Below are 17,516 nucleotides of genomic sequence, written 5' to 3'. Positions count from 1 at the left end.
TTTATATTAATTTATATCGTTGGGCAATCGATAATTGTCAATAAATACGTTCACGTTTTTCATGATAAAAAAAAAAGAACCAAGCTTAAAAAAAAGTATAAAAATGCCGTTATATTGTTATTCGAGTGAAACAACCAGATAAAGCTGTAAACATTATATTCTCGGAATAGGATTGCAAAAAGAATAGGATTATATTGCGATTTAAAACGTTTAAAAATAGAGAACATTTATTTGTACGAAATCGTATTTTTAATCTGTATACAATTCTCAAAATTGTAATAAAGTATACATTAATTTAAATGTTTTCAATAACACACCCACATGGTAATGCAGGTTTGCGGTTTATTTTAACTCCCATTCTCGTCCATAACAAGATTTTAAGTCATAACGCATTATTCGTAAGTGATTGTCAGTCATTCCTTCTCAAAATCAGCAAGTATATATTAGCAGTTTCTTATACTATAGTTCCGTCTTTCGCGCACGCGTACTAATTTTTGGTATCGCCTCAAAATCGTGTATGTAAATATACACACACATACACAGGTTTGATTATACATAGTATATTATATTGTATGGATAGAAACCGATTTAACGATAGAATAATAGGTATAACACGCGCGCACTCGCACTATACAGGTATGCGTATTTTTAACCAGTAGCATAAACGCCGTCGGGCACAATTAGCCGGCGGTGGAAGTCGACAAGTTTACTAGTATGTATATATGTATAGTATATACACATAGGTGCGCATGAATGTGTCTTGTGTACATGGGAATATTCAGTGACGGGCTAACGAGATATCAGAGGCGTGCGTATACGTACGAAGACGCCGAACGTTGCGGCGGAGGTGTTCGGATACGTATACAGCATAAACACATATTATATTAAATTGTACGCGCGATGCAGTGTAATCGACGAGTACGCGCCATATAGGTGGTGAATATCGTACGTAACGAGAAGAATCGAGTGAAGAGAAGCTGCGTCGGGCCGTTGGCTTATTTCGTCTCAAGGACTCCGATCACGGACCGTGAAAGGTTTGCGTCTCCCATTCACCCCCCCTCCCGTAACCCCTCCCACCAGTTCGACATCCTATATTATTTATATATAGGTATAGAATATACGCGCGTCTCCGTATATGTATGTGAAACTGTCTCTATCAGTCGCCTTCTACTTTAAACACGATTTACTATATACTATATATTATATATACTCTCCACTCGTTGATAATCATATTTTTTACTACAATAATGAATGAAATCGAATCGACGGCGTGGCGTCGGCGGCGGTGGGAGGCGATATACGAAAAGAATGAGACAACGCACAAGACTATAATATATATATTATATTAATATATTGTGTGTAGCTGTATATACGTGTATGTGTTTTATATGTATGTATATATATATATAGGATATAGCATCTCGATTCACAAGACTCGGGCAATAATTAAGGCATTGTATAGTAATCATCAGGCCTCCGGTTGTTTAATGACCAAACAGCGCATAGACAATGGGTCTCGGGTACATAATATATATATATTGTATACAGTATGTGATCGCGCATGTGTGTGTGCGTGTGTGTGTGTGTAGTCTACTAAAATAAAGATCCTGAGCTACTGGCCAGGAAGCCGATTCCGAGCCGTCATCATCATTAATCAACCATATTCTGGCTGGTTTAATTTAATCAACTTTAATAACATTTTCGAGTCTACTCGCACTTGTATACCTAATATGTATGTATAGTATGTATATTGTGTTGAACAGCATTACCACGCCGCTATTTACTATATTATACGCGCTGGCGGGACCGCCGCCACGTATATGGAAAAAACGGGTGGCCCGACCGGCATGCGGCAGTTACACTTATCAGGTATACTTAGACGCGCCGCCGTCGCTACCGTTGACTTCCATAGTCGTTACAGGTAATACGCTAATACAATGATGTGTATAGAAAATCTTACAAATCTGGTTGAAAAACACACACCGCACGTTTTACCAGCTGTAGAATCGAATAGCGATGCGTATATCATATTATACGAGTACCTATAGTTTAACCATTAACTACGGAGGTACAACACAGCGGCACTATATATAATAAGCCCGGCGGTGATGATTTTAAGTTCGATTATTATTAATTTACTGGCAATGAGATAATTCCATTACACCAATATAATGAAAAAATATCTGTTGCCATAAAAATTGAATAACAAAAACTTGTAGTACGCACTATACCTATATGTACAGCGAGCGATTTAAATTAATATCAGTAAAGTGCTTAAATGGACGTGAAAATATACATATGAAACAGTACTTATAAAATGTGTTTTTTCTTTTTTTAAATCGGTAACTTGACTGCACAAGCACAACAATATCATAATATTATATACATTAAGAACGGTATTCGATTTCAAACTATATATAAATTATCTGAAAACGAGAATGCTTTGTGTAAAGGAAACAATTTTAGACCATTTATACGAAAACGTTTTGATAATGATACGATAATTTAAGTAAAACCACGATATACGATTAAAAACACCACGTCAAGGATGACGAGTAATTGAATTTACAACTGCTGTTTGACGGGATTTCTGATTTCGACCGCATTTTCTCACACTTCTACGGCGGTATAATAACAACTGTATAGATTCTATAATTATTATTTCTCTGCAATAGGTATAGTCGAGATTTTTGGATGTCGATTTCCGGTGGGAACGCGTATAACATCATAGACGAATTAAACGGTAAAAATAACTAAATAAATAAATACAAAAAAATATAATACTAACATAAAATAACTATATTAAAACTGTATACACCTATAATAATTTAATATTAACGTTAAACAATAATCGTTTTTATGAAAAGTTGCGTGCGATGGAAATTCACATTATACACGTATGCATGGTATATTTTTTATAGTTTTATAGAAATACATATACATATAAGCATATAACATATTATGTACGTTTACAATATACCTACATATGTTGATGCCTTCGGGGGAGTAGCGGAAAAAACTAAAAATTAAATATGAAAAAAAAGAAAGAAACTGGCCCCGAGGTCGAGGGTAGTGTATATATATAAAATATAAAAAAAAGAATAAAAAGAACCGTTTTTCTTTTATTTTATTTCGTTTTCGTATCTCCAAAGATTATCCCGAGGTCGCGCGCGTATCCTTTTATGTACCTATATATAAACGCGGTGAAAACGTGAATATTTATCCCCGAAATGGTGGTGGTAGTGGTGGTGTATATTATAGGTACCACCGTGGGCGCGTAATCAAAATGTCATTAGCAAGATTACCCGGGGGCCCCTGAGCCCTCCACGACGCCGACGTTTTTAATACGCAACGATTTAGACGCACGGCGGCGGTGGTCCCGTAAACGTGCGCGTGCATTGTATGAAGAACATTGCGCTACTGCTGCCCCCCACCGAAGGGTTGAATGTGGCTCGCGGGGGTGGTTTTATATACGTCCGGGGTAAATCCAGTTACCTTCTCTTAGGTTACAACAGTGTGTATGTGTGTCGGTTGTAAAATAGTAGTAGTAGTAATAATAAACGAGAATCGATGCCAACAATATCTCGACACATTAGAAACCTCGGGCGGCTGTATTGTATAATATAGTATAAGGTGCGCTTATACAACGGCGTCGGGTCGTAGAGAGTCATTTGCGATGTGAATTACCGATTGAGGGGTGTACGAGGTAGATACTTCAACCAAGGTAGTTATATATAAGAACAAGGACCTATATAACTCCTCGCCTCTACGGAGAGCTTAATTTGCGCGGGCACATGTGTCGCCGCTGTGAGCTCGATACCGATTTGTAATTTATAATTATTATCAACTACGAAACGTTGGTCAATGGTCTGTCTCCTTTTGGAAGTCTATTAAATTATCTGTACCTACATAATAATATTAACGCATATAAACGAGAATACGAGACATATGCAATGACCGACGTCAGCTATACGAACCACAAATACAATATATAATAGTATATACCTAATAGCAAAGACGTTTAGAATTTAATATATATATATAAGCTGCGTACACTGCTGCAACAGCACTTTTAAGATTTTTTTTTTATTCAATCACATATCAATAAAATATAATACAATATTTCATAAGTGTATACGTATATTAAATCATCTATATCAAGGTAATAAGAAATATAAATATATTTATTGCTAGTAATGCGCACAATTGTGCACAAATTATTGCCCGGGGGATTATAAGACGTATACATATCATGTACGAAGGTATTTTTTTCTAATTAATTTGCGGAAATAGATTTATAGAATGGTTTTAAAACTAGCCGTGAGGCTTTTAATTATTCCCATTTAATCTAATATGCGATAAATTACCTTATTATGTTATTTATTTCACAATTCATTGTCTTTATATTATATAGTTACATTATAATTTGCCTACGTGGTTTTTTATATGCATATAACTAAGGACTGGGACATTAGGTTTTTATGTCTTATACGCAGATAAACTACGTTATAATAACATGTTATAATTTATAATTTTGATAAAAATTAAGTCGTTAATAATTAAAATACAAAAAATATAAAATTAATGTAACGTTGATCTTCTTGAAACATGTGCAATATATTACAAAATATAAATTGGAACATATTATACATGCTATATGTGTCTCAAGTTTCAATTAGAGAATCCGAAGAGATAATATTATAACGACTAACGAGTACGATATGTAGATAATAAGTATAACAAGGTACTAGAGTAGAACATTAGACGTAAAAAACCTTATTTTTTAGATATCTTATTGAGGACGGTGTTTTAAGTTTGATTGAATACACAATATTACTTTACGATGTGTGTACTATAAAGTCAATCAAAAAACATCGAGTGAAAAGACGCAAAAACACAAACTAGCGTAACCGAGCAAAAATCAAAGGACGTTCATGATTGAATATCTATATTATATATTTGAAAATATTGCGAGTTATTTACAATACAATCAATTATATGATGACAATATATGATGTTGAATTTCAATATGGCGTAATACATACAGAGAAGGGAGAAGGTCATATCATTGTCAAGATTTAAATTAGGTTAAGTAAAATAATGATTGGTTTAAAAAAAAAAAAAATATATTTTTTTTAAATGTTGTTAAAAGTGTTTAACCACGATTATTTTAATTGAAGTAACTCCAAATATACTAGCTGATTAATTCTGTGTACGATAATTTATAGTACTGTTTGCGATATAATATAAAATATAGGGAGAGGAATCGTTGCGGCGGACGAATAATAACATAATATATATTATTATTATAAACCGATGGCAAAACCGGATTACAATTTTTGCCCGTCGGTAGTGTGTTGCGGAATGGTGGTGATGGCGGAGGAGGAACAAGGAACGAGAAAAAATCCTAAAAGAAAAAATCCCACGGATGTGTTTTTGCGCGGTTTTCTTCTGCTGCGGTGCTCGACCCGGCCAGGCTGTCGGCGGCGGCGCGCGCACACGGTTTGACGGGCGCGTACGCGACATGCAATATGCATGAGACAACCGCGACGACGACGACGGACCGGTTGCTGTGGCGGCGGCGGTCGTCGTCGTCGAGCTTAATTACGCGGACAGTAAAAACGAAAAAAAAACCGAATGAAAAACATTATATTTTATTTCCGACCAATCGGACGACGTTCGCGTACTGGCCAATGGGGTGTTGACGAGTGACGAATACGACACGAAGTATGTGCGTGTGTGTATATACTTATATATTATATACTATGAAAGAATCACAGTTGAATCTTAAAGGAATGGAACACGCGTAACACCACATTTTTTAGCTATTTAACGTTAAAATTTAATTTGCATAAATTAACCTAATCCAAGTTATACACCCTGTATGATGTATGCTAATTCTAACCTGAGATGTGTTCAGAATTCTGAGATGTGTGTGTGTGTGTATAAATGGGTGGGGGTGGGGTGAAATTACGTAAAGTAAAATCAACCACCGGTCGTCGAACAATGTTAAAATATTTATTTGCATAATACGGTTCAATATTTTTAATCTTAAATTAAACACCGTACCGTACCTATACCAATTATGGAATTATCCTTTATCATACAATTATATAACTATGGGTAAGTAGTAGGTACTGATAGTCTAGTGACAGAGCATGCAATTTGTATTGTGCCTAAATTGTATTTTAAGAACCGTCATATTATAAAAACATGGCTATTACGTTTTATAATATTTGTATATTAATAATTATTTAAATGTTGGCTTCGTTTTTATTGAAAAAGATAGGATGCAGCCATCCTCTGCAGTGTATCAATATTTTATATTTATTTGTCTTAACTAATTATTCTATACGCGCTTTTCAAAAAAAATTTTGAATAGTTGGAGATTGAGGATTTTAAAAATCGACAAGAAAGCGTTTATAAAAAAAAAAAGTTTGGGAAACATTGCGGCTTGATGAACGCGGTATAATATGATATACCTGTAGTGTTGCAGTAATATTTTACAGTACACTTCTTAAATACTGTGTATATATTATAATATTTTCACCAACGATCATGTAATCCGACAGTAGGATACTATGTATGTGTAATAGTACAATATAATCGTTGTGACAGTTATTTATCATGATACTTTATATCTATACATTGCGGCAGCTATGTAGTTCTTACCCGTTGATCGAAGTCTTCGTCATGAACACGTTCAACACGGATGACACCAGCGATTGCCACACTTGCATCAATAGTCTGTCGCTCTGCTCGATCGAATCATCCAGGAACCGTTCGGTGTCTGCATCCGCGTGCATCTGCACGAAACTTAAAGACACGTCGTTGTCCAATTTGGATTTGTCTACAGAGTACCACTATAAATAAGAAACAAAAAACGACTCGTGTTACTATAATAAATACACACACACACACACACTTATATATATATACATATATACATATTAGTGTATCATTATAGTCAAGACTATATACGGTTTGACCTGGCTTGGGGGATATCAAGACGGTTATTATAATAATATATCCTTTAAATAAACAAGAGGTTTTTTAATGCTATATTGTATCACCTAACAATAGCAAAAAAATATATTCTAAAAACGTGTAATTATTATAAATTTATATAAATAATAATAAAAAAGGGAAAAAATGGTTTTTCAAATTTAATACGTATATGTAATACATCATAACTGCTATATATCCGTGCAGTAATTATACATTATAATGGTGTTTACCATTTCCTTATTTTCCGTTGGAACTTGGGGTAGTTACATAATATATTAATAATAGCAGAAACGATAAAATGCATACAAGCTGAACTATATAAAGGGGATGACGACAAGCCATTTTTTACGACCACCGATCATATTATTATGTCCATTGTAATCTACTGTCACGTATAATATGACTAATTAGACCTCGGCGTGTGTGTAATCATACACGAAACACATGGCGAATAAGAACGTATGTATTCATGTATACATGACGTATATTATTTATTGTTTCTAGGTTAGGTTTCTCATTTGTTCTTCTTCGCATTCTTTTGTTTAACTCTTAACTTTGGTTTACAAAAAAAAAAACCTGTGCTTATACGAACAAAAGACCATTTTTTGTAAAACGATCCATCGTGTTTGCTTGTTTATAATGCTACAATGCAAATTTAATTAATAATAATAAAACCTATTCTTATTCAGCACTAAATTATACACGTATACACTTAAGCATAATATAATATTGTGTATTAATATTTGTGTAATCAACAATCTAAACATTTACGGACTTACGGTGTTCTTAAGACACTTATAAATATGTATTAACTTTTATAAACCAATTGACGTAAACAACATGACATGTCAATAGTGTTGTAAGTATTTGCAATAGTTATATTATATTATTATGTTTGATAAATATTCCGGATTTATTTTTAATTTATTCTTACATTTTATAACACTATAACAATATCTGCACGCAATGACCTTTACGAAGTTGTTAAATAAAGAATTATATAGCAAATGCACCATGAATCATGATATAATATGTTAAAAACAATATACTACATATTGTAAATAACTTTGTATAAATTATCAGTTCGTAGGTTCTAGATATACTGTATTTTATTATTAAAATAATAAGTAAATACATAAACAATTCGTTTAAAATTCAATACGGGTTATAGGGTTAAGATTTATGACAATTTCTAAGCAGCGTTCTCAATTCAAAACTTTACTGTACCCAATAAACATACAAACTCAAATTGAAATATTATAACTGTAAACAATACGTGATGTAAATTATGAAAGCATAAACATGGTTGTTCGTTTACCTTATATTATAATATACGTGTTATTAAAACAAAAATAAATAATTTAAATTTTTTTCTAATTTAAAACAATATAAAATATAAATACAAATCATCATCAGAGATCTATGCTTTCATTTTTGACACGCAACACCACTGCAACATGATAAGAATGATTATTTGACACTCACGATGACTAGTGACAAAACGCCAAATGATTACTTGAACATTATACACTTATTGCTATAGGTTTTAAGTTGTCCGCTGAGTTATAGGAAATCATTTTTCAAATATTTACGAGCATGGGGGTTCGTATGATAAACTGACCCGATGAATCACCCTATACGAGGTAAATATTTCCTAAAACTCGCAAGTCCTCTTTTGCAATGTAGTAATGCCAGCGGCCTGGCCTTTATCCAAATATTCTCACATACATATACACACGATCTAAATGTCACTTAAAACGGATAAGGGTTAATCATGATGTGTTGGCACGTATAAGGCCAAAGAATTTTTACGATGTCCATAAACCATGCGGATGGACAATATAATAATATAATACCATTAATATGCCCTCAATATACAATAATAATAATAATAATAATAATAATAATGATAATTTATTAGCGATATCTGTGGTGAACGTTAAAAATGAACGTGTCTTGCGGCAATATTGGAAATAAACTTTTTAATTCTTTTCCCCTATAAAATACAATATCGTTACGAAACCAACACCGGGCACGCGCGGTGATTACAGAACAAAGTATAGTGTTTACAGAGTGTAATATTAAGAACAGAGAATATAGAAGAAAATAAAATATCACGGACACTTGGGTTCCAGTTATTCGGTTGGTGATGTACTCAAGAACTGAGTTTTGTCCTAGAAACGTACGGAATACAATTAAATGTATCTGTTGCACGTTGCACATGCCAGCAATATAATATAACGTGTATTTATGTAGAGTTGGCCTGGTATATATATGGAGTATAGGCGGGGGATTTTAATTATAAATCAAACTTTAGAAACCTGGACGAAACGAAAAGGTTATTATTTATTCAGTAGCACAGAGCTATAGGGGAGAAAGGAAAAACCCCTATATCAACTTTAATACGAATTATTATTAGTTTTAATAATTGATCGGCAGGCGAGCTCATATTATGTAACATGTGGGAAATATGACCAGCGGTTGCTTAAACATTTAATTTTCCGAGAAAAAAATCGAGTCGACGACAAATGAAAAAGAAATAAAAGACACACATACATACAAATGTATGTATACATTCATATTACATACTCATTAATGTCAGTCAGTCGGTCAGTCCTGAACTCGTTAAGGATAAATAATAATTGTTACCTGCATAAACATTATTGGCAATAAATGAATAGGTTTTTCATATATATTTTTTTATTTTATAACAATACAACTTTATGCCAAAACAACAACTGTCAACAATAAATATTAATGGTGGCTTAAACCAGTGAATTATTATGGTTTAGATATAATTAAAGGACAGTGAGTTGGAATTTTAAATATCTTCTTCGGCTCTTAAGAATTCCGAAATCCAACTGAATTGCTTAAAAAATTATAAATTAGTTGTATATGAACTTACAAAATGTAAGTTTTAAGTAGAATAATTAATTTAAAAATAGATCAAAATTGTACGTACTTAAATGATGATAAATATTCCAACTTAATATATATAACGGAATTATTTTTAATTTTCACTTAAAATTTGTTATTACAAGTAAAATATAGTAAGATAAATTTATTATCTAAAAGCATAAATAATGTTTTCATCCTTTCATAATTTTATTCCAGTATTAGAATACCTAGTGTAAACCCACTTGATAAAATAATATAAATAAAGTATCTGTAATTATTATTTTATTAATTAGACAAATAGAAATAAATCATTTTGATAAATTCGCCATTTTAATGAAAAATAACTAAGGAAGAAAATGAAAAATTTATTATTGTCACGGAATTCCATGTTATTTTAGTTATCTTATTTCCTCGTATGCATATAATAATTATTATAGTAAACTATTTTAATCTTCTTTTTATTATATATTTATCAAAAACATAAAATATTATACATGTAGATTAATATAAATTATAAATAATATAAACATAAACATAATGTTTTTAACCAATTTTGTCAATAACTCTATACCTTCCAGTAAATGAATAATAAAAAATATAATTTAGCACGGCTCCGAGATAGGCAAAATAGATACAGATATGTTTCATTATGAACACAGTTGCGTACGTATAGAACACTTAGGGTTTTAACATAGTATTTAGAATTAATATTATTATATATACATACAAAACAAAAAATATTTACTCAAAATTATTCAACAAACATACAATTTTCAATAATAATTATGTTATTAAATATTAATGTATTATAGGTACTTGAGTCATTTTGATGATGGTATATTAAACATTGTTTAAATAATACTAATATATATATATATATTATGTATTTATTACTTTATAGTCAGTGGTAAAAATTATTATAATTAATGTTTATTTTAGTAAATAACTCTTATTTAAAGTTTATATCTAAGTGAATTGTGTAATTAATCACGTTATGATGGTAATTTATCATCTAATAAATATATATATTATTGTTGGTTAATAGTAAAATTACGCTATTTTCTTCAAAGAAGTTATTATTTAAATTTAAGAAAAGTCATTAGGAATAAACTAATAAAGTAATAACTATTATATGTGTATAAGATTGATGGACTGAAAATAAGAAAGTAGTATTTGATTTTCATATAATTGGTTTTGCAATAATTGTCGTTGAGCAACAGTAATTTTTTATTAATCAAGCTATATTAAAAATAATTCATAATATTACTATGATAATTATAACTATTATATTTTATGTATGATATACGACTAATGCCGACCTAAGAATTGCTTTAACAGTTTAATATAAAAACAATAAGTGAATGTGTAAAGACATGTTTCACGGACTGAATATTCTTTCCACTAGAGAAGCTTCGACAGAATTATACAATATCTGTTAATTAAAAACTATTGAGATAAGAAATCATTATTTATTTATATTACTTATTATTATATTTATTATTTATATAAAAATAATTATAATATTATTTATAAATATAATAAGGTTATTGAGTATATTCTACTATTAGAATGCGCCTTTACTATTGATTGCAACCTGTATGTAACACCCGTTAACCTATATATTTTTCGGACCGTCTAATTTACTTGGACAACGCGATAATAATTATGTGCACGTTAACTCTGTTTCCTAATTTATATACCGTTGAAAAATGTTCATATATATATATTATAAATCAATTTTGATCATTCGTAAATTACTGCATTGTTCGCGTGCGTATTTTTGAATACAGACAAATATTCACTGGTTTGACACACACACACACACAAACACACACTATATAATAGTGTTTACGCGCGCATACACTGTACAGCTGCCCAAATGAGCTTATGCAATAGGTATAGCGGCTACATTCTCGGCGACATGAGGTCCTCACTAATAAATAATCAAAACTTTATTGTAATCCAAATATATAAATATTCTTTGCGGTAGTTTTTTTTCTTTTTTAATTTTTCTTTTTATTTTTCGTGCGTGTTACCTTTTCGGTTGCACGGCAATGACTTGGCAATGTCGTAAACAATTGAGGGGTGGGGGAGAGAGTCGAGAAATAGAGGGCGGCCCTTCATTAGTACAATCTTGTTTTTTATGTCATTAACGATGACTTGGGCGAATTTAAAAATAAAAAGAATGAAAATAATAAAAAAATATATAACATATATAGATACACTATATACACTTGCGCTCGAGTATGTATATGATATATTTATGTGTGTGTGTGTGTACGTGTATTGTATGAGCCTCCGAATCGGAATGAGCGCACAAACGCGTGTTAACGAATGGGTCGTATTGTAGATCGTTATTTTTTTGAGTGAAAGGAATTATCATGCGTTTTCAATAACACAAACACTGAGAGTATTATTCAATGAACAACATAAAAAAACCACTTTTCGGCATTTCTCAGTGCATTGTTTAATTACCCATAACACATTGGGACTTGGGAGTACCTTTATGCGTACACACATCGCATATACATCATACATTGTGTGTGTATAATATAGTTAATCATCATTTCGTCGGCATCAGTCCGACCAATCTCACAAGATCACAGTACGGCAGTGAGCAAAAACTGCGAAGATATGTGTCTGCCGTTGCAGCACCTAAAGACCGGTTAATTGACGACAGCATAAATACGAAGTTGAAAAGAAAATATTTGAGACGTCATCATCGGTTCAGTGAGTAATCACATTTTATTGTGAATATTCATCAGAAATAATTTTCCGCCGAACAATTTTTTTTTTAGTTCTCGATTTTTATTATTATATTCGTTTTTTTCAAGGGAAACATCGAACAGTTTTATTATATTACATATTTTATACATTTATAATCATATAGTATGATTTTATATGGAAAAGAAAAGCATTTTACTCAGAAGTTTTCATTATTGAAATGATTTTACTTTTCTTCTACATATTGGAATTTCATTACTATGAGAAAATATGTGTATAAAATAATATGCTTAACAATAAATTTAATTTTCACTTTTAAATTAAAATATTTACAATAAAAGTAATATCAATATACCTACAATGTACTATAATTGTGATGTCTTATATGATATATTTATATATAATAAATGAAAAGTATATGTATAATATATACAAATAATATTTTCAATGATTGATTGCATACCTAAAGATTACACATTTAAATATTTATTATATATTTTCATTTAGTTTCATTTGTTATCTTTATATTTCTTTTTTTTTATTATTAATTATACCAAAAAAATACCCTTCAAAAAAATCCATAAACGAATAAGCCATAATACCATTAGTGTTCTTAAATTATACTTGGCTAATGTCCTAAAATATGATTCATAAATTATAGAAAACGAGAATAAAACCTTTTTCATTATTTTCCTTAAAGGGTAGGAAATACTTATTATAAGGCCGGAAACTTTTTTATCATCAGAAAAGGCCATGCCCCTTTTTTCATTTATACAAACGAATGACCAATCAACAATAATTATTATACATTATTAGTCATTATATTATGGTACTAAGTAGTGAAAACATCTGCTCTCCTCAATGGCCCCCTTCATTTATAATAATTTAGCATGTACACGACGTTTCGATTGCATATAGTAATAATTAAAATAATTACTATCGTTCTATTCGTAAAACCCATTGAGAACAATTGAGACTTAAATTACTATTACCATCCCCATAAGATTCGCAATCGTGATCTTCGAAATGATGAAAATTACTGCTCTAAGATATTTTGCACGATTACTTGACTAACTGGTTATAAAATAAATACCAGTGTTCAATACAACATCACCAACAACGTCATATTAATGTATATAAAATGTTTAATGGTTCTAAAAAGAAAAAATATATTTTATTTAAACTAATTTATTTTATAAATTAGAAAAGTAGTAGTTAAGTAAAGTATTTATTTTATAAATAGAAAATTGTAAAAATACACATTTGGTTTTTTTGAACACAGTGTTTATACATTTAAGAAAAACACAATCGATTTTACATTAAGGCATCGGCAGTTTTCTTTTTTTGCTTTCTTACATCATTTTTGAAGCTCCCAATTTATGATCACTTACTTTTCTAGATAAAATATATTATATTATAGTTGATCAATACAACTTTTATAGATATTATTGTTTTGAAATTAATGTAATTATTTACTATTTTATGTAAGTAATGTGAAATGTAAAATTTCCATTATTAATTACATTTCTACGTTACACATAACTATGAAGGTATATTAAGTATGGAATATAAACATACATAATAACAGTTAAATAATGCCAAGAAATGATATTTAGTTGTAAAATGTAATAGGTATGCATAGTTTATAATTATACAGTTTTTACAAACATTTTATAGTCTCTATAAAAATATAAATATGAATAATAATTTATTTTTTTCTATAATATCCACACAAATCTCAATTTGTACATAAACTAAGAACGATTTTCATGCATATTCTTATACACGGGTCACGACTCAACAATGCTTTTTAACTATTCAAAGATGAAATAACAGAAATAAAGAAACGGTTTTGGTAGTACGAAAAACGGTATGCGCATATATTCCCCTTGTTGTTACAGGCGGGCGTGTCTGGGAGGGGGTGCCCATGGCATGGCGGGTTAGGTCTTCGAGAACAATATGCGTATATGTCGAGCGGATGGATATTAAAAGGCACACATCGATCCTGCGGGATAGACGTCGTGGGCGAATAGGAGCGAGAAGAGAGAGAGAAAAGGATAAAAAGGACTCCGAAGGCGGTAAAAACAAACAAAATGACGGTGGCGGTGATAGTAGTGGTATAATGGGCAGGCGGGTGGAAGAACGTTTATAATGTATGCAACAGTCGACTTAAACCGATGTCGGAGCGGGGTGGTAAAGGGGACACACACGCTCTCGTATAGATGTATATGTATAAATACACATATAAGAAACCACCCGACCCGCCTGCTCGGCGTATATTCCTTTTCGCCATTCCGCCACCACTTGCGCACCGTCGCTGTTTCTTTCCTCTTCTTTATCAGGCGACTTGGAAATTGCGGGATCCCCGAAGCGGAAAAATCCAAAATCTCGTTGCCCGAATACATACACACACGCTCACACACATATGTATATTGTATGTACACACATGCACACGCTAACACATCGACGGAGGAGAACATGAGGCGGCAGCGGTGGGGAATTCAAAGTTAAAAAAAGCCCGGAAGGGGCGGAGGAACCAGAGAGCTGATTGGATCTCTAACGGCGAAAAGGAATTACGGATAAAAAAGAAGTAGAACGTATACACATATACAAACACACGCACACGCTCGAGTGGGCGGAGAGTGTGAGCGAGCGCGCGCGCTCACGTGTGTGTGTGTGTGTGTGTGTGTGTATGTATGTGTACAAGCGGATTGTGTGTAAAGGAAGAAAATGCGAAAATGAGTTTTTCCTCGGCAATTTTCTAACGGGGCTCAGACGTCATGCACACATACGGGTCGTATCAAGAGCGAGGGCGACGGCAAAGCGAAGAATATATAGCGTGCGGGAGATGGTCGGCGGGTGTGTGTATATGTGTGTGTCGGAGTTGGTAAGGGGTGGTTAAGGGTGAAGGGGAGGTTGAAGAAAAAACCGAACAGCAGCGGCCCTGATGAACGCTCCCTCCACCGCCTGTATATACTTATATATATATATATGTGTGTGTATATATATAAGGAGAATGCGTGCGAATATTACCTCTCCACTACACATATCAAATCTCATTTCGCACATGCACAATCGCAAATTCCCGGTCGCTCGCACTCGCGCACACCGCCAGTCGTCGTCTCTTCGAGAAGGGATCTCGTTTCAATTTCTCAGTCACCGAACCACGGTTGAATTATTCTTAACCCCTCTCCCTCTACCACTCGAACTTATCCTGTCCACCACCATAGCTTAGAAGAGAAGGTATATAACGGCGGAGGTACTATATAGTGCACCGCTATACTACGCTATACACTGGTCGTATATACTTATACCTAAATACACACATGCGCACACTAAAGAACACGTTGGAATCAATTTTGGACAAGTGGGCCGCCGGCTTTCAATGAAAGTTTTATAAATATTTGTGTATTCATTTCCTCATAATATACATATACTACATATGGGATCCATAATAAACGTCAAGCTTTGCGTTGACGTTTTATGAACTCACTATAATATGTGCGGAGAAAAATATTAACCATTTTTTTTTATCTATTTTTAAAAAATGATTAAAATAAAAATAGAAAGATAAAAATTTACCGTCCATATAAAAAATGGATCAATATTAAACGATTACAAAATGATTTGTAAATTGTAATAAGCAGATGTAACATATTTTATCATAATATGCCATTTACAGTTAATTTTAAAATATCTATACTGCAATAAAAACTTCTTTAAGACACTTAAATAATTTTATTAAATATTTAAATATTACATTTTTGTTAATACGTTACTTATAAAATATTGTGATAGAATAGTTTAGTTTTTGTTAAACGATAAGAGTGTAAAATACCTATTAATTTATTTCAATATAATTATAAAATTTTAAATTAGAAAAAACGTTAATGAGGTTCTAATAAATATTTATCATCAAAAGAACACCGAATATGTATAATAAACAAAAGTCTATGTATAGTATTTATTTTATGCAAAGCGATAATAATTAATATATTAGTTTATTAAATTAAATTATAAAATATAACAAAATATATATATATATTGTAAAATACACAATCAAGTGTTATACTAAGTGCTTAAATAATAAAATATATTTCAACTAAATAATCAATGTATTACAAATATCTATAAAATCGCCGTTGTACTATAAAAATTAATATTATAATCACAGCACAAATAAAATAAAATGTTGAACAAAATTCTATTTATTTTGTAAATTTTTATGTGGATTTACCCTTTTTTAATATAGTTTAACTCGTTTAGTTTTAATTGTCAAAACATAAATAATATTTTCTAATAAAAATATAAATAGCTAGTAAATATATGGCATCTTTTAACAAAAGTTTAAGTGATTTAATAAATATTTTGATGATAAAATGTAATTTTGAAGTCTAGACGTTATGGAAATTAAATATATTCAATAATGAGGTGTTTATTCAAATTTATATCATATTATATCTACAACGAATAACAATTACTTATATTTTTGGAATATTAATGTATACGAAATTTAAAAATGTAAATGTTATGTGTAAAACATATGCGTATTACTTATAATTTAATAATAAAACATTTTAAAACATATTAAAAATAACTATTTATATAATATGTTAAAATATAAGCATCACTTTAATTATTAAAATGCATTTCAAACTATACAACAAAGAAAATTAAAATAAATCCGAAAACTTTCAGTACTGATGCCATTAATCTGCAATTTGAGAGAAGCTTTAAAGTGAAGTCGTTAAATTAACTTGGTAAGTCTTATTAGTCTTTAAATAATACCCATATTTTCTAGTTTTATTTAGCAAAATTAAATTATACCAATATTTTTATACTAGTTTGATCAAAATCTAACTTTTGACAAAAAATTATAAAACTAT

At 31.1% G+C, this 17,516-nt stretch overlaps 1 protein-coding gene across 3 annotated transcripts in view; it reads right to left on the bottom strand.

The window, feature by feature from the left end:
• The window catches only part of LOC113551910 (methyltransferase-like protein 9), a 104,477-nt gene that overhangs the window by 79,242 nt on the left and 7,719 nt on the right, over positions 1-17,516 (bottom strand). For all 3 annotated transcript variants that reach the window (XM_026954483.1, XM_026954482.1, XM_026954485.1), the window contains one exon: positions 6,673-6,863. In XM_026954483.1, coding sequence (XP_026810284.1) covers positions 6,673-6,863 — 191 coding nt within the window. The remainder of the gene's footprint in view (positions 1-6,672; positions 6,864-17,516) is intronic.

The sequence above is a fragment of the Rhopalosiphum maidis genome, chromosome 2 (assembly GCF_003676215.2).
Source record: "Rhopalosiphum maidis isolate BTI-1 chromosome 2, ASM367621v3, whole genome shotgun sequence".
Taxonomy (NCBI): Eukaryota; Metazoa; Arthropoda; class Insecta; order Hemiptera; family Aphididae; genus Rhopalosiphum; species Rhopalosiphum maidis.
The sequence above is the reverse complement of the archived record's forward strand: the minus strand, read 5'-3'. Positions and strand labels throughout refer to the sequence as shown.